At 39.6% G+C, this 24,620-nt stretch overlaps 2 protein-coding genes across 2 annotated transcripts; both read right to left on the bottom strand.

Annotated features, from left to right (window-relative positions):
- Positions 1-901: 901 nt before the first annotated feature.
- LOC143850855 (uncharacterized) lies at positions 902-17,548 on the bottom strand. The gene is made up of 7 exons (XM_077360125.1): positions 16,897-17,548; positions 13,616-13,792; positions 13,349-13,498; positions 10,550-10,651; positions 10,390-10,460; positions 10,208-10,275; positions 902-1,392 (listed from the first exon to the last, which is right to left on the bottom strand). Exons 1-7 carry the CDS (start codon positions 17,137-17,139, stop codon positions 1,151-1,153), a joined length of 1,053 nt encoding a protein of 350 aa, XP_077216240.1. The 5' UTR covers positions 17,140-17,548; the 3' UTR covers positions 902-1,150.
- A 2,331-nt stretch (positions 17,549-19,879) lies between these two features.
- Positions 19,880-24,414, bottom strand: LOC143850854 (protein NRT1/ PTR FAMILY 5.6-like). Its single transcript, XM_077360123.1, has 4 exons — positions 24,155-24,414; positions 22,180-22,397; positions 21,043-21,587; positions 19,880-20,931 (listed from the first exon to the last, which is right to left on the bottom strand). Exons 1-4 carry the CDS (start codon positions 24,300-24,302, stop codon positions 20,049-20,051), a joined length of 1,794 nt encoding a protein of 597 aa, XP_077216238.1. The 5' UTR covers positions 24,303-24,414; the 3' UTR covers positions 19,880-20,048.
- Positions 24,415-24,620: the final 206 nt, after the last annotated feature.

The raw sequence follows: 24,620 nt of genomic DNA, 5'->3' as shown, positions 1-24,620 counted from the left end.
TGGTCAAACATCGGTGTAGAGCTTGGACCTCATCTTCTCCTGCAAATCAGTACATAATGTCGCCTAATGAATTCTAAAAAATGCCTCCACTACCTGCCTTGCGTGGATTGCTAGCGACCGTTGACATTGAGTTTGATGACATTTCTAGAAGGAAGTTTTTATCTACCTAGCACTCCCAAAATTATGTTCCAATGATGGCTGGCGAGTTTCGTGCAGAAGAGTAGTGTTAAAGAGCCCAAGCGACTAATGTTGATCTTATAAGAGGGAGAAATCTCGTATTTTTTTTGTGTTTTTTAGCAAGAGAAGAAAGAGAGAAGTTGGGAAGTGCGACTTCCTGTGGCTTGTGGCGCGCTCACACACATACAAACACACACACAGAGAGAGAGAGAGAGAGAGAGAGAGAGAGAGAGAGAGAGAGAGAGAGAGAGAGAGAGAGAGAGAGAGAGAGAGAGAGAGAGAGTTCATTTGATTTCATATTCGATTTTTTATTTGATTCCATATTCGTTGCTAAAACAAACCACTTTTTTTTATAAAAGATTTACAAGAAATATTAGATGATAAACACAGGAGCTATATAAAGAAAAGTTTCTTTTTTTCTTTTTTAGTTGATCACAAGCCTTACAGCAAACTGATTCATGCCTTAAAAGTTTTCTTTTTTTTCCTTTTGAGTTAATCACAAGCCTAACAGCAAACTGATTGATGCCGTCTTCACAGTTTGCGACTTGTTGATTCAATGCCAACTTCCTGGTTTCAACTCCCCTCAGCCCTTTCTTTAGAAATTTGAAAATTTGAAACATCAAACTAACTACTCCCATCAAGAAATGAAATTATACTGCTGAATAAAATTGGAAACAACTGATGGCTCCCCCTATAATGTGGTAGTCAGCAAAGTCATAACAGATGAGATGAAAATTATCATCAAATTAATATTATCTGTGAACATTATCAAGGCCTGTGAATACACTTGAGATTCAATATTTCTATCTATACAATGAAAAAAAATATGTTTTCACATAAACGGAGACAAAACTTCCAACATGGGATTTCTTGGGACGCCAAAAACTCATCTTCTACCTATAAGAACACAAACCGCAGGCTTTGATTGCAGAGGAACAGAGCTGGGAATGATGGGGAGGATAGAGGAGGATCACTAATCATCGGAGGGCACGCCAGCTAAAAGCATCTTGATGGACTCGTAAGTCATGAAGACAATGCCAACGCTAGGGACAACTTTATAGTATTCTGGTAGTATGCCCCTATACAAGCCACGCAAGCCTTCTGTCTTAATTATATGTCGGAAAGTTCCGAACAGGCCACATTGGTAGACACGAGCCCGACCACCTGCTCCTTCCAACTGCATCCGCCGCCTCACAAGATCCAGAGGAAACGTCGCTGAAACATCAGAGCAGAAGTGTCAGAGGCGAACAGCTTACAATATTGTGTACCCAAATGAGAATTGTGCTTAGGCATGAGGAATAGTTTGTTTTGATTTACTAGGCAATCCCTGCCTATTGTGTAAATATTTCTATGATGAAATGTTACAAAAAAGAATAAAGAGGAGACAAACAATGCTGTACACTCAAATGCTTTCATGACAGACGTCATCACGTGTAAATTTAGAACCCCAAAATTGTATGTGCCTAAGAATAATTTTAAACTAGATTGTTTCAATCTAATATTTTTGCACAAGAAATTGTTTTCTGCTCACTACTTCTTGGTGCTAATTATAGTTTACAGTTTGAAACCAGTCTTAAATGCCGTAAATGGAGCGACTCCATTTTTGTATCACAGTAATGCCATTGCCACTACACTAACAAGTGAACTGATGAACTGCGGTACAAGTAAAATTATATTACCATTGTTACTAAAGCTATACGCTTATACCTCCACAAGAAAACCATTGAAACTTGATAATTGGAAAGGTTCCGGATTGTACTTGATAAAGGGTAGCACCAAGTAATTTTCAGCAGACGAAACTTATATAATCATCAGCAGCAAAGGACCTTACCAAACACCCAAACGAAATTCAATGATACTTTTATGTTAAATATGAATCATGATTTTTCCTTTTCAAGCTACAGTATGCTAAATTTGGGGAAGAAAACATGACCGCTAAAATGACAGTAATTTCTAGGCGTGGTGGCTGAACGTGAGGTTTATCCGGGACTGCTACTCCCTGCATGTGGACCAGATGGTCGGGTCCACATGAAGGGCACGCAGGAGTGGCAGTGCAAGGAACTCTGCTCTCCCTGGCCATACTCTTTTTTTCAAGATAACAATTTTATTAATATGGTTGTAACATAGATAACATCAACAGCGACAAGGCGCCCCACAAATGCAATACTCTCCCAAGTCAACAACCTCTACCCTCTATATCTCTTTACCAGTAAAATGACCCGTCTCATCTGAACAGAGCCAATTAGCCACAGTTATACATTCCAGAGCACCACTAATTCATCAAATGATTAATACCATCACGGATCCCTGTCAATTTCCTCCAAGCAGTATACTCTTAGCTGAAAGAGCAGCGGAACAGTGCGGGTGATAATCCTATTCCTACCAATAGAACCTGCAACATTACTGGCGACCATGGACTGAACCAGCTAATGCAAACTCCAGAGAAGCCGCATCCACACCAGAATGGATCATTATCAATCAGCTCCACCTGGGGCCCACCTGCTCAATCTTCCCTCTCATCTCGCTGTCATCTTCCTAATTTCTATATGCTACTGATATCCGGACAAACATGTTGGGATAATAGCAGGAACTCACCTTGTTTTACATTCTCTGATTGGCTGTCGAGAGCTTTCTGGGAATTGTAATAGCCTTTAACAGATGGTTAAAACATGTAAAACACAGTGAGTTCGTCCCGTTATCAAAACATGGTCGCCTATGACCTTTCTTTTTCTTTCTTTTTTTTTTGAAAAGCAACTGGTTTTATTAAATGAAGACAATCGTAATACAAACAGAGGGGACAAGAGGCCCCACAAACCATATACAGCAGCTATACCCCATAATGTTTCCCCCTAGCCCTTACCCACCCAGACCTGAAAACGTCATTGCTTACTTCTCTGCTCCATCTTTTGACAGCCTGTCACTCCGGGCACACAATCAAGCATAGATTAGATCTCAAATTTTTAATATAATGTCTGCCAATTCCCATGGACTAGGGGCCTTATTCCTTGCCCGTGCCAAGGCGAAATTGTCTCATTCAATGAGTAAGAGGCTGAACATGGAATATGCATACCATCTCAAGCCCCAAAGAAGAGCTTTTGCTTCCACATCATTAGAATCACACACCCTACCTGGCCCAGAGAAGGATAGAATTGTGTGTCCATTGTTGTCAAGAAAAAACCCCCTGCCCGTCCTAGATTTCCTTCAGAACTTCCATCAAAATTGAACTACACCCACCCTGACCGGGGTCGGCAGCACCTTGGGGAAATATTAGCCTTAGCCCCTTTTCAAAAATGATTGTTCTCCAATTTCGTAGCATGTCCCTCATGCTATAGAAAGAAAACGTTTTTTCATGACTTCCCCATGAAACAAGATCAACATTGAATTTCATAAATATCCACCCAGCCCGCCTCACTTTCTCTTCAAAGATACGGACCTTTTTCTTTATAAATGTACCATATAAAGCAACCGCCTAAGAGTTCGCCCCGCTTTTCCAAAAGGTCCGCTACTTCAATGCAAGATGGTCTTCTTGATAGATCAATGGAAGACCCAAACCTTACCAAAGCTTTTTATATTGACCTTCCAGATCCATACAGCAAATGAGCAATGCAAGAGAACACGATCTAAGGAGTCCTCTTCCTTCTTGCAAAAGATGCACTAAGCTGTCGATCACCATATGAACAGAAAATGAAACAAAAGAATCAGGGGTCCACACTCTATGACAATGGCTAGATGGTAAACAGTATTAGGAAGAGAGTAGACTAAGAAGCGAGAAAATACTACCGATCTCATTGTCCTTAAGGTTTCTCCTAAGCCTTACAACAGCCCAAACCACCCCACCATCCCACTTTCTTAACATATAGGCACACACTCTTACCCATCTATCACTCGCTAAAAGATACAGGGCTAGAGATGCATGGCACAACAAGGACACCAAACCGGAGATCAACCAAATAGCCATATGCTTGTGTAGATAGGATTTAAGTGCTGGATCCATTTTTCAAGTGCTAATTTCATGTCTTTCCATTTTTAAACTTTTCAAAAAAAAAAAAATGCTTGTGAAATTGGTGGGAAATTGGAACAGAACCTCTTGTATCATCCTGTGAAAGAAAAGAGCGAATAGAAAATGAACCAATAGAATCTGGGGTCCACACACTATGATCATGGCTAGAGGGTGAACAGTCCAAGAAGCAAGGAAAGACTACATATCTCTTTGTCCTTAAGGTTTCTCCTAAGCCCAACAGCCCAAACCACCCCCCTTTCTTAACACAGTCACACACACTTTCCCCATCTATCAATCGTTAAAAGATACAGGACTAGAAATGCATGGCACAACAAGGACACCTATCCAGAGATCTACCCAAAAGCGAGTTCTCTCTCCCTTTCCCACTCTAAATCTAACTAAAGGCTCATACAAGGGTCTAAACACACATATGGAATACATCCTGCTAAGTACCTACTCTCCCACACCTCCCAACCTCACCCGTACTTGTCTCTAATAATTCTATGCCATAATACCTCCTCCCCGTATCTTCAAAGCCATTTTTCCAAAAAGAGCTTTATTCCTTAATTTAATTCTATCAATCACAATACCACCATGTTCCTTTGATCTATGCACCTTTTCCCAGCACATGAGGTGTTTCAACTTTCTGCCTTCTGGTTGTCTCCCCTCCTCAAAGGAAATCCCTTTGAAGCTTTTCTATTCTCTTCGTTACCTTTGTTGGTATCAAGGTTTTAAATTTCGGATTCAGTTTAGGTTTCAATCGGCACGAAACAAAAACATTTCAGTTTCGGTGGAAATCTTGTGAAATCAAGAAGAAGTATGGAAACATATGCAAATGATGAAATTCTAAGATGAACTTTGGGAAATGCTAAAATAAGCACAAATACATACTTAGAAACCATCACAGAAGCAAGAAAGCCATCCATAATGGCTTAATCACATCGAACAGACAAATACCTAGTGAAATGCATCGTCGCACATGCCTGGAACAATAAAGTGAAAAAGAAGTACAATGTGATGAAGTAAAAGAAAGTACAATGACCAATCTCCCTTCCAAGGCAACAACTCTATGCCAATACCACATAGTTACGATGTATTATTGGTCTCATGCCGATCTGACATCCAATGCATAAGATACAATCATGGTTTTAAATTTCGACCGAAATCCGAAATTTCAGGTTTCGGTAGAGACCGAAATCGAAATCCACAATACCAGAAATCGTACATTATTTCGACCAAAATTTTGAACCGAAATTTCATTTTTCCCGAAATTTCATCCGATATTTAAGATTTAAGGAAATTCAACCAAAAATCTTGAATTACAAAAATTTCGGCCAATTTGGTATGATAAAATATTTCTTTTCATTGTTTCGTCGAATTTTGGCCGAAATTTTGGTTTCGGTGAAGACCAAAACGCATTCCGAAACCAAAATTTGAAACCATGGATACAGTTACTTTGATGTGTAGTTCAATGATGTTGTTGTTGCCTACCAAATATCGTTCTCTATATTAATGAAATGGAAATCATAGCATCTTTCACTTTTTTATCATTCCGACCATTTCAGTCAAATTTCGGGAATTCGAGTCGGAAATTATGATGCGGAAGGAATTCATTGAGTTTTCGTTCCAGTGGGAATGGAAACAAAAACATTTCAGTCGTTTGTGGGAATTTAAAACCATGGCTGGTATTTTATATAGTGACTCATAAAGCAGAAAATTTGCCGGGGCCACCTTAATAAGGGTGATTGATTCTACCCCCAAAGGATATATAATTCTTCTTCCACATTGCCAAATTTCCTTTCCACACCTTCAACCACATGATCCCAAAGAGAAGCTTTTGGAATTCCATGTCCCGAAGTTAACCCAATATAATTGATGGGCAATTCCTCTTTCCTACATCCAAGTGCAAGAGCATGATCCTCGACCTCTACTACCTACATATTCAACCCATACGCCATTTCAAACCATTTGATGATTCTTTTTAGAAATCCAATATGATCTAAATCTTCTCGAAGAAAAATAAAGGAGTCATCCGCAAACTACAAATGTGATAGCGGTTGAACATTTCCCTTCCGCCGTTGAGAGGAAGAGACTAAGCGCTTCCGCAACCATGATTAATAAGGAGATATGGGGTCACCTTGTCCGATGCCTCTCCAATTGATGAATAACCCAACTATAAGGACCCATTCACCAAGATGGAGAAGGAAGATGTTGATATGCAAGCCTTTATCCAATTTCTCTATTTTTCGCTGAATCTCATCCTCTCCTAAATGAAATCCACAAAGTTCCAATCCACGTGGGGTCATACGTCTTCTCCATATCTGTCTTGCAGATGACTCCTTAACCACCTCTCATCTTGTACTCTATAACTTCAGTGGCAATGAGAATTCCATCCATGATCTATCTGTCCTTACTGAACACTCCCTAAAACTATGAAATAATGCCATACATAACTTCTTTCACATCCCTAGCTAAAACTTTGGCTAAGATTTTGTAAATGATGTGACCTAAGTTGATTGGCTGAAAGTCTTTAAGCTCGGTAGCTACTTCTTTGGGATGAGAGTGATAAATGTCGTATACTTGTATTTATTCTTTACCCAGTTTACGACTCGTGTGAAATTCAGACATAAAGGCTAAAACGTCTTCTTTGATCACCTCCCAATACTCTTAATGTAACGCCATTGGGAAATCATCAGGACAAGGAGCTTTATCTTCATGCGCCACAGATTGTAGCTCTAACTACCTCTTTCTCAAACTCTCTTTCAAACCAGCCATTTTATTCCTGCCTGAGCTGCTTAAAGACCAACCCCCCAAGCTTGGGCCTCCAATCATGATCCTTCAAATATAGTTTTGAGGAGAATTGCACAATTTTTTTTTTTAACAAGTACCAAATAATTTTATTAAAAACAAAAAAGCCGCCCTGGGGACAAGATGTCCCCGGAGATACAAAGAGACAGCATCGAAGCTGAGATTTTAACAATTAAAAGCGTTTCATAATCCGTCCCCAATCATCTCCCCATTCCCAACCAAAGTAGCGATACGATCGACCCCCGCCTTTGCTAAACCGTCCGCTATGGAGTTCGCTGATCGTCTCATATGCTGTAACTGGGAATGTATAATGCGAACAAGATCCCTGATTTCATCGATCTTGGATTCCAACCGCCATGGCTCACAGCTCTTGTTGGCTGCCCAAGCAATTGTGTTGGCCGAGTCACCCTCTATGATCAGTGGACCAAATTGTGATCAGCATACCATCGTAGACCAAAGAGTAATGCCGTCGCCTCTTTATGATTGTGATCAGCATACCAAGGAGAATTGCAAAATTAGGCATTAGGCTCTTTATACATTTTTGCTCTTAAACTAGTTCCTCACCATTTACAAGGCAATTAATCGCATCGATCCTTTTTCTTGCATTTGGCATCCTGTGGAAGAACTTACAGTTCTTATCCCCTTCTTTAGTTGGCATCCTTTTGGCGCCAACTAATTCCTTCCCTTGCCATGATTTACTCATATTCTACCTTTAATGACCGTCTTGTTTTTTTTTTCTTCCTCCAACCTACATTCCTCTCCCATTCTTTCAAGGTCCTTGATTGTTTTTAGTACGAGCTCTTTCCTGGCCATGTGCTCCTTGACATACACTTTTTTCAATTCCTTTATCTTGCCTTTCAATGCTCTCAACTTCATGCAAACTAGGAATCCTTTCCAGCCTTTCGCTTTAAATTCTCCCCATCATTCCATTATCTTTTTATCAAAATAAAGAATCTTGGATAAAGCCACATCGAATTTGAAGGGCCTAGGCTGACTTAGAAATTGGGTGAGAAAAAGCCTTTGTAAGATTTGTGAAAAACATTCCTCCCAGTAGTAAGATAACAAAACCTATCAAGCCAACATAATATAGGATTTGACTGACTATTCGACCAAGAAGATTTTGCACCTTCAAGAAGCAAGTCCACCTGCAGCCCCATTTGCATCCAGACGCCCACCTTCGATTTCTTCCACACTATACATTATTAATAAGGCTTTCAGCTGCCTTTAACACCTTCAATTCACATAGCATCATGATATCAATTCCCCAATTTTGAATGATGTCTTTTACAGCTGCCCGTTTGTCTGTGGATCCCCAGACCCCTGATATTCCAAAAGATTACTCTCATCTTGCTACTAAATTGAGATAAAACCCGGTGTCTAGCTTCAGGCCAAGCTCCTTAACTCCCTTAGCCCCTTGCCTTTCCCCTATCTAGAAGTGTTGCATCCTTTATCCCGAGCCTCAATGTCATTCAACATTCTCCAAGTCTCATTCTCTCTGTCCTCAAATAGGATTCCCAAGTCCTTATCCATATCAACAAGGCTTCCAACTCCGAGCATTGGTCGCTGTCACCGGTAGATGATTCCCGATCTCCCTGGTTAAGGGCTGAATTGGTGGCCGCCCTTAGCTCCACTTCAAGTGAATACTTCTCTAGTGATCACCTTCCAGCTATCACATCCTCTTCATCGTCCAGGGAGGCAATTTTCATTTCGTCACTGCAAACTCCAGCACCACCAGTATCATCTGCAACTCGTTTGACCCAATAAGTTGATTATTACTACAGAAGGCCTGTGGGGTAATATTCCACTTAGGGATAATAGTAGGCCTCTTTGCAAACTACAGCTAGATCTCAGCAGAACATTCTCTGCTGCCGATTGCACCGAGTTATAGTCAGATGCCTTGCCGAATGTCCTCTTTTGCATCAATCTGTTCCACAGAAGCGGATTCTCTCCCTTGAATCGAGCATGAATCTGATCCCTTCATTAAATTTGACTACCTGCCGTAAGATTTCACGCCACACGATCAATCCCCCATGTTCTGGCAGGGATCTGTACTTTCCCTGAATAACTTCTGAGCCCAAAAGCATGAAAACAACACTTGTCGTCTGAATAAAGTCTATATATGTTTTACAAGATGAAAAAAGTATAAAAAATAAAATTCTAAGTTCTAACACATACATGCATAGATCTAGTCCTCTATACACAATTATCAATTTAAGTGTTAATAGTCATTTGGGAAAAGAAAAAAAATTTGAAGCCATAAGGAGGAAAACAACACTAGATCTAGCATATTCATGCATAGATCTTGCCAAATAGCATACTAAAAAAAATAAGGCTATTATTATTTAGGCCCTACAAACAATAATAATTACAAAAATAAAGAAACGTCGAGTATTTGCTTCAATAACAAAAAGCACCCAAAATGACTGGTTCAATGCTTCGATGTGCCAATCAGACGAGCAAACAGTATCTTTTTTCAAATATTGGAGAAAAGAGCCTGCAAAATCCCTATAGAAACGTTCCCGAGGTATTGAGATGATATAAAAGTGATAAAAAAAATGGGGATTTTAGAAATCCCATTCTCATATAGACATTTTTTATATGTATACATCAGGTATCGGATCGTATCATTCGACACGGGGCATGTGTCTCAGACGATATGCTATAAATAAAAGCATATAGCGGGGTTCATATCATACAAACCTGTGTCATGTTTTTGTAACCAATTGAATGTGTATCTTGATATGCATTGGCAATTCGGCATAGGACAATAGGTAATAATACCAAGGCATTGACAAGAAGAAGTAAACCAAAGGGAAAGGCAGATAGTAACAAATAGTTGTAATTTGCAAACCTTCTAGCCAACTTAAAAACCCCGGCTTCTCTAATATCTAACAACTGGCGCAAAAGGAATAGCAAGAGGAATCACAATTCGCTAAAAAAGGCGCGTCACATATAAAAGATGACATGCCCAAACACCAAGTAACTAATAACAAAAATATAAATAAAACCAACAACATTTTCTGGTTTAACTTGCAGTAGGATAGTTAATTTTCAAAAAAAAAAAAAAAAAAAAAAACTTGCAGTAGGATTAGTTGGAACAAGCATACTAAAAATGAACAAGAAACTAAAGAATCTCACTTACTCAAGATTTAAATGTGGGTTTTCATCCTCAGTCTATTTATCAGAAAACTTATCGGGTGTAGTAAGTTGAAAAGCACTTACTTGTTGATGACGCAATGCCTGAAAGACTGCCACAAGCTAAGCTAACCAGGACAGTGGAATCATGAGGCCTAATGTCCAATGAATCACAATTGAAGTATTAGCCTTGAGTATATAAAGAAACAGATAAAAAAAAGCCCTCGGCTTAGTAAACTAGTCCAATGAAATTACATAGAAATAATTACCTCCGTAACTGCCAAGAAGATCTCAAGGTCTCATAAACAGAAAAGCTGATTGCAATACTGGGCCCAACCCCCTGTATTATAACCAATTTGTCACAAAATTAGCAAGAAAAGTTAATAGGAGATATAAACAAACAGAAGCACCCTAACAACAGAAACGTACCAACAATGTAGCCCCAAGACCTTTGTACAGCCCTTTAAGGCCCTCATCTCGGCATATTGCATAAAGTGCATGGGAAATCCCTCTGTAATAGATGACATTTGTCTGCAGAATTTCAGACCAATCGAGTTAAGGATCTAGACAAAGAGCAATCCCATCTCGGATAAAACACCACTCACAAAATGTATTGATTCTATGTAAAGTCGTTTCCACTTCCATTAGCCACAAACTTTTTCATGAAAGAAAAATCTCAAAAGCAAGGGAACTGGGAGAGAGCAAATGGTGAAGGACAAAAGTGTAACACAAGGAACAAAAATTATGAACATATAATATTCCTTCTATATGAACAGTACATTTCCAATGAACACGGCACTAAGGTTGTCAGGTTCACAGACAGTTCTACATAGTTCCAGGTTTGCTACATTTCTACTACAGTAGTACAGTCAAATCAATAGATAAATAACCTAAACTAGCAGATTAGTTGGCTAAATCGCATTGCAGTTTGTGAGAGCTCAAGCGCATTTGGTAACGAAGTCAAAATGTCAAACTGATAAAGATGAGATGGAAATGGAAATAGATCAAATTGCAGATTGTGAGATCTCAAGAGCACTTGGTAACTACCAACAAGCCAAAATGAAGTCAAAAAAGATAAGATGGAAATGCAACTAAACCAATCTCAAACTTGTAAAGCAGAAAAGGCACGATCCCATCAAAGTGATTTATTAGATCTTAATCTAAAATCAAGAAACTTTCCAATAATGAAGTTTGAGCCATCAAGTTTAATGGTTAGAAGTTGTGGGGTATGAGTCTGAGAAGATGACGTTCTTCCGGGAAAAGAAATGGATCTGTGAAGTGCCGTCTGGGAAAAAGAAATGCCTCTGAGAAGATGCCGTTGGGGAAAAGAAAAGCAATAGGATAATATAGGACATAAAAGAACAACCAAAGAGAAAGAAAACTTGGAAGGCAACAATAACAAAACAAAGAAACTAGATGAGAAGGTAAGCAACCGCGACGTAGAAGAAATAGGGATACATGGTTTTCAACAGAAAAGAAAAAGAAAGAACCAAGGCTAGAAGGAAGTTAGAAAGCAAATAGAGAGAAATGAAACTATGGAGAAATTAGTAGAGAAAAAGAATTTTATGGCATAAAGTCATTGGGGACAAATATGGGAGTTAGTGGGGAGATTGGGAGAGTAGAGACCTGGTGTTAGGCAAAGGTTTGGATGCATGGAAGTCGATTTGTAAGTCTAGATCTTCCTACAAGTCGTTAGATTCAGTGTGGACAAGGGAGAGGGTATTCGATTTTGGGTAGACTTGAGGTTAGGGGAGTTCAGTTTGTCCCATGCATTCCCGAACCTGTACCGTCTAGCGACCTGTAGGGAGGCCAAAGTCAATGACTACTTGGTGAGGGGGAGGATGGGGATGGATTCTAGGATATTAGGTTTAGGCATAACCTTAAGGATAGTGAGTTCTCCAGTCTATCCTCACTCCTAGGTCTCATGTAATCCTCTTACTGTTCCCCGCTGTCCTCTGATTGTAGAGTTTGAGTCCTCGATCCTTTTTTTTTTTTGAATCGTTTGAGTCCTGGATCCTCAAGGTGCCTTATCAGTTAAATCTTTCTTTTATACTTTGAATTCGTTGAACAGGAAACCATCAAGTCGTACAAAACATTGGAAGTCATCGACCCCACCAAGGGTAACGGCTTTCGCTTCAACTTTGGTAAGCAGGAAAATCAATATGTGTGAGACTCTACGCAAGAGGAATGAAGAGTGGCACATTTGGAGAATTGGGACAACAGTTATGGTGGTTAGTTGAACAAACTAACCAGGAGAAGAGCTCACCATGTATTCTGCTGTAAGGCGGAGTACATTCACGTGCCAAAACACTTCAGGCCACTAATTTATTGTTACAGGCTGAGAAGAATGACAGAGTACGGACTGTTATGAGAAGGGGTGGGTGAAAACAGAAGGAAAGGATTAAATGTAAGGTTTTTTCGGGCTGGGATAGGCATGAAAATGTTGTGCTCTTTCTGGGCGTGGCGTAGCTGTTGTTCACACGAGTAGGATGCCTCGTTCCCGTTGTTGTAATACAGTTATAGCCAATTTTAATAAAATTTTGTCATCTTCCAACAAAAAAGGCTATGGAAAAATTTTAACAATCAAAGTGAACCTGAACCGAGAGATGATTTGATTATATTAGCAGATCAACGCCAGGAAAATCTAAGTCGGCATTTTCTATTTTCAGATGTCTCACAGCAGATTAATCCTAAAACTAAACCATCGTAATTTTACTTTTTATTAGCTTAAATAAACCAAACCAACACCTTATTATGAAAAAAAAAGGTAGCATAGCGCGGTAATTGTTAAGCAAATTTCTTTTATTTCCTTTTTTTGGAAAGTAAATGACAAGCATATATATGGCAAACATCGACAAGCACGCGATAATCTCATTATGCATGCATCAACTACTGCATTCAAAATTTAAAATTGCCCTTCCTAAACAATCCATAAATATTTTGGATGAAAAAGAGGGATACTTCACCATATATTAGCATTTCCTATGATTAATTTTGATCAACCTTCCATTTGAAGGAATTATCCTAAGAAATATGGTTTACGAAAAGGTTTTGAAATCACTTCATTGCAGTGCCAAAAAATGACATCAAATCATGGGGTTAACGATTGGCCTATTCACTAATAAAGAAAGGTCGTACACCAAGTGAGATCATAACTACACCACACAAAGCTGAACTAACGAATGGCCTGTCCGTACCTTTTACTGACCAAAGGAATTCAAAAATTACCTGAGCTGCAAGCCTTGTCCTCACTAGATCTAATGGGTATGTTAAAGACGCGGCTGTTATTCCCGCCAAGCCACCACCTATGAGCCGTACACAAAGATCTGCACTAACATTATCTCTATGCCTGTCGAGCCCAGGAACAGACTGTAGTATCTGCAAAAAGTGAAAGAATAACATAAGCAATAAATAGTCAATCTTGATGAATAATTTTTTTTTTATGATAATCTTGATGAATAATTACACCAATTTAGTTGAACAGCTTGTACTGACATGCTTATAGCGCTCATAAGCATAAAAGCTGATTGAAGAATAAGGAAGACGATGAGCGATGGTGACTAAATTCCCCCTCCAAAATGCTCTAAACCCTTCTTCACGAACAATACGTGAAGCCTCATGCCATATGCTAGCATTACGCAATGTAGCAACATCTGAGTGCATACCTTGTACCTAAAGAAATAGGATGATGTCAGATTAGTGGCTGTAGCATAATTGAACCAAGATTTTCTTTTTTCTTTTTTTCTTTTTTGAATGGTAAGTGAAACAAGATTCTAGTACAAAATAATGTAAGCAAGAAGATGAACTTGTGAATAAAGACATGTATCGATTTTTTATTTTTTTTCCTTATTAATGCGGATGAAAATCATAAAGATTGTTCTAGTCGTTGGCGTTGAGCAAGTTTTTATATTTTAACTATTATTTTCGCCATTTTATTTGTAAGCTACTTTTTAGGCATCAAATCTTATCCGTTTGAAGTGTTTTTGGTGTCTTTAGAAAGGTTTTCCGATTACCTATCTAACGAGCCCAAGATCACATGATTTGGATGTGTTTTGAGCAAGTTATGACTGTTTTTAGGGAGGGGTATAGGTCAAATACGGGATTACTATTTTTGGTAAGTTTTTATCTTTATTTAGCTTTGCTTTAGATTAGATGAGTGGTTAAGATTAGTTTTTACTTTAGGTTATCTTCTAGGGTTTCTTTTCTTATAAATATATCTCATCAAAGCAATGTAAAGGACTTTTGACTTTGAATATTGAATAGAATTGAGATTTTCTTTTGTGAGTTATTGTGGCTTGGACTTCTTCTTCTCTTCTCCTCTTGGTGGTTTGAAACCATCTTCTCTCATCTCCTCTCCTCTATTATCTTCTATATTTTCAATCAAATCAACACAAAGAAGGTTAGCAAATCAAATTTTCTTTTTTTCTTTGTTCTTGAACCCTAAAATACAAAAACCCAAAATCTATAGATTTATCTCGTTCTTCAAGATCTCGTTTCGAGACGTTGAATGATTGTTTTTATGATTAAACCTCAGCCTAAACACCAAAGAACCATAGCTTTAAATCCCTTTTGAGCCTTATTGTAATTTTCACCATTTTCAAGCCCAAAAACCCTTTCAAAAGACTCGTAGCCTAAACCTACCACCAAATCAGAGCCTAAACCCTAGATTAACCTTTCTTTTACCTTCTAAACCCTAACCTAAGATTTGGACAGCAGTATTAAACCAATTTCCATATTTGCAGAAATTACCAAAACGCCCTTTTGGCCTAAATTGAGCTAATTTGACCCGTTTTGCTACTGCCCGTAAAATAATCACGTGTTAATTCAGCCCTATGTTAATCTTTTAAGTGTTTTCTAGTATTCCATGTTAGCCCTAAATATTTCCTAAACCTTTATCCCATTAGGAGTGTAGGATCTTCCCTATTCTAGGTATTGTCCTGCATCACTTTTGGTAGGTAAAAAAAGTTCGATACAACACATCAGAACTGGAGATGAGAAAGTTAAGACATTTGTTCTGTTAACTTCTTTAATCAATTCTTTCAAGAAATGGATATGAGATTTTGGGAGCCGTAACTTCCAAAGAGTTCAGGTTTTTTGATATATGAACAGATGGGTTTCATTAATGCGTGAGAACAAATATACAAGGTATTTACTTTATTACTTGGAAGTTAAATAAGAATCTAAGATTAAGGAAGCAAATCAAGCTTCAAAAGAATTAGGGTTTTCAATAAGCTATTATAAGTATGCTTGAGTTCTAAGAGCCAGTTGAATGAAAAATAGGCTGTAACGTGAAGAACTGGAAGGCAGGGTAGAGTAAGCGATCATATGACTGTCTGTATGTGTGTGTCACTGTGTAGAGTGTGTATATGTGTATGGGTGTATGTGTGTGTGCCTCAGGAGTGATAGGAATACTCCTACTGAAATGCCCCTACTGAAATACTATTAAAATATTTACAAACGAGCAACAAAATGAGAGTTAAATAGGAATATATCTAGAGTCCAGACCCTACACAGCTGGTAACTCTTTGGAGGGCTTAGTTTGAAGAGATTTGCCCCTCAAAATGCTTATGGGGCCATACATGAATGGCATTATACAGATATCTACCTTTCTGTTATTTTTTAATTTTCTGGCAACCCCGTTTCCAAATAGCAATGCAGGTGTAGAACTCTGCAATAAACTTGCACATAAAGAAAGACCCTTTCACATGCTTACTTAGCCACAAACAACCATTACAATATGCCACTTCCAATGGGAGAAATCAAGAGAATAGACAAGAAAGTACTTACCATGGGCATCGGAAATTGCAGTTTCCACTTCCAAAGTTGCACCGTGGACAAAAAGATTCAAACCCAAGACTCCATCTTTAGTTCAAACAAGCAATGATTAGACAATCACCAAAATATGGAAACTGCAATTTCCGATATCCATGTTAATCTGGCAATGAAACCCATTGCAACAATTTTGCAGAGAGATCACAACATGCTCCAAACCAGGCGAAAATCCCATTAACACTTTCCATCATACTCAAGCAATCAATTGTCATAAACCCAGATAACAAATTCTCATAATAATCAACACCCCGCCACTAAAAAGGAAGGAGAGAGAGAGAGAGAGAGAGAGAGAGAGAGAGAGAGAGAGGGAGAGAGAGAGAGAGAGAGGGAGGGAGGGAGGGAGGGAGGGAGGGAGCGGGAGAGGGCGGGAGAGGGAGAGGGAGAGGGGGAGAGGGAGAGGGAGAGAGAGAGGGAGAGAGAGAGAGAGAGAGAGAGAGAGAGAGAGAGAGAGAGAGAGAGAGAGAGAGCATTGGTGCGTGCCTAACTGGCCGTAACAGAAATCAACAAAATAAAAGATAGAAAAGAGGGGGAGAGAGGTTGATTCAAGGCAATCGGACCTCTAGCAGTTCAATTCGAGACGAATCATAACTCTCATGAAACATAAGTTTCTTCTTTGAGTGCTAAATTCTCTACATTTCCATTGCAATAAAACTATTCAAATACAAGAACAAAGGTAGTTCTACACATCACCAATCCATCTGCCCACTCACACAACGCATCATCAAAAACTAACACCCACTACCCTAAAACACATAAGCCATAAACACATAACAACTACATTACAACAACCCCATAAACACCATCCTACAATTATCACATATCTATAACATCATCTCATTAAAAATCCCACCTTTCTACAATCCAAACAACAGTTAGAAGAAAACCAAAGATCAAAACACGTGAAGAAAAAAAAAAAAACCCAAATAAAAGCGAAGAATTGCGACCTGGAAGAGGATGGTGAGGCGAGCGAGAGGCGCCGTGCAGGTCTTGCTAACAGCTCCGGCGATCCCTCCGGCGAGAAGCTGCGAAATCGTCCCAATCTGAGATTGCTGGTGCAAAGTCTTCTGAGTAAACTTGTGGGTCCCACCTTCGAATTTATGGGCCCCGCCTTCACCTCCATGGCCGGAATTTATACCTCTCTGTCCTCCTCCTTCAACAACAACCCCAACTCGAGCTTCAGTCTGCATTTCAAATCCCAAATCTCAAAACCCTAGAAAAGCCCTAACGGTTTCTTCAGCTTGACCCAGACCTGAAATTTCAACCCTAGAAAAACGAACCAAAAAGGCCTGAAATTTCAGCCCTAGAAAACGAACCAAAAAGGCTCGATTTCCCACGGCCACCTCCAGCCCTAGAATTCGAAACCCTAGAAAAACCCTAACCAGAAGCTTTTAGTTTTTCCCCTAAGTGAGGGGATTTATGGTAAGATCTTGTGATAAGATTTTGCACGCGAGGGTTTGAACAGAGAGAATAAAGGGTCTTCGTTTTGAGAAAGCACGCGAGAATATCCCTCGTTTTTGTTATGTAAAGTTATATGTGTACCCCTTTTCTTCTTCGTTCACCCCCGTCTAGTGTTTTTATTACTACGCTTTTTACGCTACAAGGGGTGGTGGGGAAGAAAATGAAGCGAATAATATCATTTCCCGTTTGTTGTTGCTGTAATAAGGGAGTCTTCTTCGAATATGCTTGGGGTGACGATTTTCAAAATTCGGCAGCTGTAAATGACGAGAATGCCCTTGGGACCTTTTCTTTTTGTGACACTAGAAAGTTCCACGTGATACACATTGAGAGGATGAATGCCTCATCTTTGGGGTGATCTGAATCGTCCATATAATGTGGCCTTCAATCGATTTCAAATTGCCCCAGTCGGACCATCCTAATAGATAGTAAGAGATTGACTAACAAGAGGATCTAGCCTCCGATCTATGGGCTATAGTAGATCCAACATCAAATCGGTGATCTCAAAGTAGGAAGACATCATGAAGAACATATTTCTCAACACGACTTGATTAAAGGTCTAGATCATCCGATGAGGGTGAGATCAAGGACAGTAAGATGTACTTGTCAAACATTGTCCATGGCCACTATCACCGTGCATCTGGCACTAGATGCATGCGGTTCGTGAGCTAGGGCTCAGCCTGCACTAGAGCTTACAATACCCCATCTCCCATAGGTGTTTGACTCATCCAACCCATTCATTTTATACCACCTCACATAGATAGGATATTCCTAAGAAACCATCTCCATATCATAATGCTAACCATCCGATCTATAGGAGCGTAATTTATAGCCATCCATTTTAAACCTCCACAAATCATAACCCTAACCATAAACCATAACCTATAAAACTAATGAGTTGGATGACTAAACCAACTATTGCATATCTGGTTTGTGAGCATGGTTTGTAAACCATATATCCAAAAACAACTTGTCATCTAATAATGTCCTTTTGGTGATCAGATGTGGTTTGTTTTCTCGTGATCAAGCTGTTGTATGCTGTCCTGGCGGCGTTTCTTGAATTTTAAGTGAGAAATTTAGGTTTTTAAATTCTCTTCTGCATCCTAAGATTTCTAAGATTTGGAAATATGGGAGGATCTGCTACTCTCTTGCTGACGTAAAAAAGGGTGAGAAGTCATAAACAAGTCAAAAATGACAGCTGGTCTACTTCTTCTCGTCTCTTAGCTACAATTGTGAAAAAATCCCGAGTTCTAAAATCCGCACATCCAAACGGGCTCTGCCAAGAAGATTTTGATTTGGATTTCTCACATTTGCAACCCTTTTTGCATTGTAATTTGAATCGGATCAAATTCTTGGATTTCTAATTCAGCAGCTGACAGTGAAAAAAATCGGATTTCTAAATTTGCTATGGAAATAAGATATTGGAAATCCACAGATCTTGCAGTTTCCTCCACCATCTTTGCTCCTCAACCTCTCCCCTCCAGTAGGAAGTACCCCCTTCCCTCTCTGTCTCCCTCTACATGAGCTGCCGGATCTATTCAATTTGTATTTAAAACTCAATTCCAATTCCAAATACAAAATGGGACGTATCCAAATGGGCCCTAAGCGTATTGGTTAGTGCCCCTAAAATTACATCCATTAGATTACTGTAATTGCCCACTCCATGCAACTTATGCCTCTGATGTGAACTATTTCTCCTCGTGGATCTTCTTATTTCTCATCCTGAATCATAACTACTGGATCTAAACGGAGATTTTGCAAGAATTTGGATTCTCCATCTCTAAGATGGCATGTGAATCGTTGGTGTAAACCGTCCAATCTTTACCTTTCACGTATACTAATTCTAGATCGTTTAATTGTTGGGACCTGGGTAGAACTCACTCTTAAAAGCTAGCCATCAAGAGAGGGTGCCTGAATCCTTATAAGCCCATCCACATCTATTGACTTTCCTGATGTGGGATCTTTGCTTTTGCGTTGGAACCCCCAACACAAATTAGCACTTACTAAACAACAAAGAAACTACCAGCCCCACCCCTGCAAATCACGAGGTGATAACTAAGACCAATCTTGCAAGGTTGATTGATTGGTGGTAATATTTCGAGCGTGTAGTTGTCGCAGGCTGCGACAACTGTGTTCAGGTCTAGATTTGTTTTGGGCTTGCATGAATGAGTCAGCAATCTGTTGGGTTTCATTATACAAATTGCATGATACTTTATAACTGTGTTCAGGTCTAGATTTTGATATCTGCATATTAACCAACTCAACTCAATCAGTTTCAACCCAAATAAGTTAACTGCGTCCAAATTTTGGGTTAGGTTCTTGTTGATCTCAAACTTACCCCTGTTTTAGTAGTAATTATTTCAATTTCTTCAGGAAATTTAAATACTCTTTTATTACTGTAGTTCAATTTTTACTAATGATTTGCCATGCTTTGTGAAGTAAAAGGAAACAAGAGAGGACTAGGAAGAAAGGTGTCAAACAACTCATCAAAGAGCTACTAACCAAATATCTATGGGAACTCCCATTTTTTACTACTTCAAATTCACTTGAAGTAGAATAAAGCAAAGACACACTCAGGCAAGTGTGCAATGACATTGCATTCTACAGTTCATTCTAGTCTACACTAAAAAAAAACTATAACTCATGTCATCACTTCCACAACATCCCCTTCATAGGAATCAGAATCAGCATCAGCCACCCTTTTGTCTACATTTTTGTAAGAATACCTACTAGCAATGTACACATAGGCACACAGATTGACACCTGCCATGACCGCTAGCAACCAATAGAAGTAGTCGATGTGGCTCTTGTTCATGTCCTTGGCAAACCAGCTACTTCGCCCACCCCTCGCCGAAAAATGGTCGACGATAGTTATAAAGAAGCTACTGAGAAAGTTGGAGGCCCCAATCACGCTCAAGTAGAATGCTATCCCAAGGCTCCTCATAGAATCAGGAACTTGATCATAAAAGTATTCCTGCAAGCCCACCAAAGTAAACCCATCTCCTATACCAAGGATAAGGTACTGTGGAGCTAACCAAAACACACTCATGGAAACTAAGAGGCTTTGCTCCCTCTCTGCAATATTTAGCCTTTTTCTTTCCACCATGGCCGCAGAAACCATCGCCAATACAGTGAATATCATGCCAATTCCAATCCTTTCGAGAATGCTTATACCTCTCTCGTTTCCTCTAACACGTCTCAAGAAGGGTACTAGGATTTTATCGTAGATGCAAACGGTAATTATCATTGAAACAGCGGCGAATGAATAAATGGAGGCAGGGGGGATAGTGAGATTGTGGGTCAGATTTCGATTCATGGTGCTTCCTTGCTTGATAAAGAAGGTCGACGCCTGAGCAATACATATACCGAATGGCAGCAAAGTTAACCATACAGGGACCATGTTGAGAACAAGCTTCATCTCCTCCACATTTGTCACTGTTGCTAATCTCCATGGATTTCGTGTCTCCACTGGTTTGGCCATCATATCTTCTTGCTCTTCGATAATGGCCGCTTTGTCGAGAAACCTACAAACCAAATGCACATGGAGAGATTAATTCCTTGAGGTATTTTTCTCAATGATTAATAGAGTTATCTTAATTTCACTAAGAATTTGAGTAACTGCAAACCGTGCTTACCTGAGCTTACTGGTATGGCAAAGAAGCCTCTTGCCAGTGCTTCGTGATTTCGGAATTTCGTACAATTGGGAAGGATTGGATGGGTAGGGAAGATTTCTCTTTGAAATGGCTGCAACCAAAACTTGCAACATGGGTGTTAAGGGGCTCCCTCTGGGTACTCTGTATCGGTAAAATGGCTTCCCGAGAAGAAAGACGACTAGGCTAAACACCATAACGGAACTAAGGATGATATCTGCAATTCCCCAGCTCACATAGTCTTGAACGTATACGACCACCGTAACTCCGAGTATGCATCCCGCACAAAGTGCGAAATTCCACCAATTGAAGTAAGACATCTTCTTCTTCCTCTCTTTTATGTGATCTTCGTCGAATTGATCAGCTCCAAAGCTCTCCAATGATGGTTTGTGCCCTCCTGTTCCTAGAGAGATCAAGTACATTGCGAAGAAGAAGACTACTTTGTGCACCTTTGGCGAGTTGCTACATGTGTCCGCGTTGCAGGGTTTTAGGCTTGGGATGAATTCAGCCATTGTCAAGAGGCTCAGACCCTATTTTCCAAACCAACATCAGACGTTTATTTTAGTTAATCAGCTTGGTTAAGTGTTCTTAGGGCCTGTTTGTTTGAGATTGTGACAGTCGATTGTGAGCTCAAAACCTATTATTGGAATAAAAATTACATTTAAATTTGTGTCTGATAATAGGTTTGGAGTTCACAATCAGTTGTCACAATTCAAACGAACAGGACCTTAGTTTTAGTAGAGATCACACCACTAGCTTGTTGTTGTGAAACAACCAATTACTCTAAAAGCTTAAGCTGTTAGAGTAGGTATTAATTAATAATTTATACTTCAACACTCTCCCTCACGTGTGGCCCCTCTTTTTTTGTTTGTTTAGCCGTATGCGTGGCACATGTGGCCCCTCTTTTGGGTTGGCGTGGATTTTTATAATCAAGGAGTTGTTGGTTTCAATAGCTTTGATACCATGTGAAACAACCAATTACTCCAAAAGCTTAAGCTGTTATAGAGTTGGTGTAATTTAATCATTTATACTTCAACAGTTATTGGGTGAACTGTACTAAATAGTTTGAAGTTTGCTTAGTACATGGAAAGATAATGAAAAAACTGGAGGAGATGGGATTACCGAAAGATAGATTATAGTAGAGAGAAGAACTGTTTTGAAACTCCCCATGTAAGCATCAGCCACAAATCCTCCTATTAGCGGCATCATAGTCGTTACACCTGCCCAGTAGTTTACATTCTTTGCAGCGGTTTTGAGATCTTGATTGAGGACTTTAGTAAGGTATGTGATGAGATTTGTTGCTATGCCAAAGTAACTCAACCTCTCGCTGAACTCAATTGCTAGCAAAAATAACAGAAATTTAGAAATTAAAGATACGAAACAGTCATCATGCAGAGAAAATATGAAATAAGTATTGACTCAATCCCGGTCTGATGGGTTTCATTAGTTTGTTAGCATGAGAGGCAATCACAGGTAGACCTGGCAAACGGGCGGGTTTGGTTGGGTTACCCACGGGTCATGCGGTGCGGGTCATACGGGTTGGGCAAAAAATGACCTGAATCCCAACAGGTCAGCACTTAGGTGACCCACACCCACTGCGGGTGGGTTAGGTCAACCCAACAGGTAACCTGCAATTTTTTGCCAAAGAGTTTTTTTTATTTTTTTTCATGGTGAATAAGGAAATTATAGCAACAAAAACAGAAGAAGAGACTTAAAAAATAAAATTAAAAAAATGCCTGGAGTACCACCATTGCAAACGAACCCTTGTCCCTTTTATACTAGGTTGTATTTCCTCTTAATCTAGACCGTCTATTTTCTCTTTTTCTTTGATCTCCCGGTTCGTATGGATTGCTTCTCAATGAAGTAACAAAGAATGCCTGGAGTACCCTCCAAAAGAGAGAAATCCCCTCTTTTATCTGAAAGATGCCCTTTGTTGCGATCGAGTTAGGAAATGAGGCCAGTATCTCCTCGAACCAAAAAACAAAAAAAAAACGAAATTTGGGTGCCTGCGTGTTCACCTGACCCAACACATGTTTTGGCGCGTTGGGTGATCCGCGGGTTAATTTTGACGGGTCACTCAAATACCAACTCATACCCGCAAATTTGCGGGTGGGTTGGGTCGACCCGCGGGCACAGGTAGATTTTGCCAGGTCTAATCACAGGCGAGTTGACTCAAGTCTTCCCGAGCTAAAACCAAACAAATCAAGGAATAAAAGAAGAAACAGTTCTAATAGTCCAATGAGCCATCCGAGTTCACTCTGTGGTCAGTCGAGTCTGACTCGGTTTAGGCATGTTGCTCACTTGGAGCTAGCTGTAACAAGAAGTTATAAAAAATGTCAGTTGGGTTGGCTGAACATTGACACAAGTGAATGGTCTCACGGCAGAGGCATTGATCAGGTGGGCCACCATGTCTACAAAGTGGGGTCACGGCAGAGGCATTGATCGGTCGATCTTAGCCATTCGATCATGGGCCAAAAGCCCAGTGATCAAAGTCACTAGAAAGAATCCCAAAAAGCCCATAACATCTAAAAAGGCAGAGAGACCTCATTCAGCAAACCAGGACCGTTTCTCCTGATCAGCGATCCCCGCAAAACAGTGTTAGGTACCTAACCATTTTTTTAAGCAGCTCGGATTCGATATATTCGGCTATTCTCATTCTCCTTTTTCAGCTCTAAGCCTCCTTAATCCACAGAAAGTTAGTGTCATCTTTCCTGAGATTTGTCCAAACACATCACAAAAGAAAAAAAAACATAATACATTGTGGGAATCATACACTTTAAGTTTTGGTATGACTTGACATCACAACCGTCCAATCTCAGCAATTTTCGAAGTTGAACACAAACCAGGAAATTAATAAAAGCTAACAAAAGCAAGAACACTAAGAACAAGAAGAAAGATAAAATACAGAAGATGATTTGCCACCCACTTGCTATCCATCTCTAATTATGGGTCTCAATAAAGAGATGGATGGAAAGGAACTATTACAAGTGGGTGTCAATATCATTTTCCGAAAAGAAAATACAGCAAGTAGATAGAGAAGAATCATACAACTTAATTGCATGAATATTTCTTCAGTTTTATAGTTATCAAACCTTACCTACTATGAAGAGGGCTGCTTTCCAAACACCAGTAGAAGCTCGGAGAGGGATTCTTCCTTTATGATCTATTGAAGAATCATACACCCATTTCTGCTCATCAAGCTCAGTTGCCCCCCTCTTATTCTCTCCCATTTCTATTACCTCCATCTATACACACACACAAAACAGTGACGAAACTCAAGAATAGCATATGTATTGCTTGTGGCCACCTCTACTTATAGTGCATCCACTCTCTCTCTCTCTCTCTCTCTCTCTCTCTCTCTCTCTCTCTCTCTCTCTCTCTCTCTCTGTCTGTCTCTGTCTCTCTCTCTCTCTCTCTTCAGGTGAATAAGACCAACGGTGTGCTTATGATGACACATGGGAAAATAGTTCGTTTCACATTTAAGTAGATGCCCATGCAAGGATGGGAATCGAATCCTTGAAGAAAAGATGGTGATATACACACACATAGGGTGGTGATAAATT

The sequence above is a fragment of the Tasmannia lanceolata genome, unplaced genomic scaffold, assembly GCF_043159265.1.
Source record: "Tasmannia lanceolata isolate RefF3 unplaced genomic scaffold, GAP_Taslan_0.1 ptg000018l, whole genome shotgun sequence".
In the NCBI taxonomy this organism is placed as follows: Eukaryota; Viridiplantae; Streptophyta; class Magnoliopsida; order Canellales; family Winteraceae; genus Tasmannia; species Tasmannia lanceolata.
This window is presented reverse-complemented; position numbering and strand designations above follow the sequence as displayed.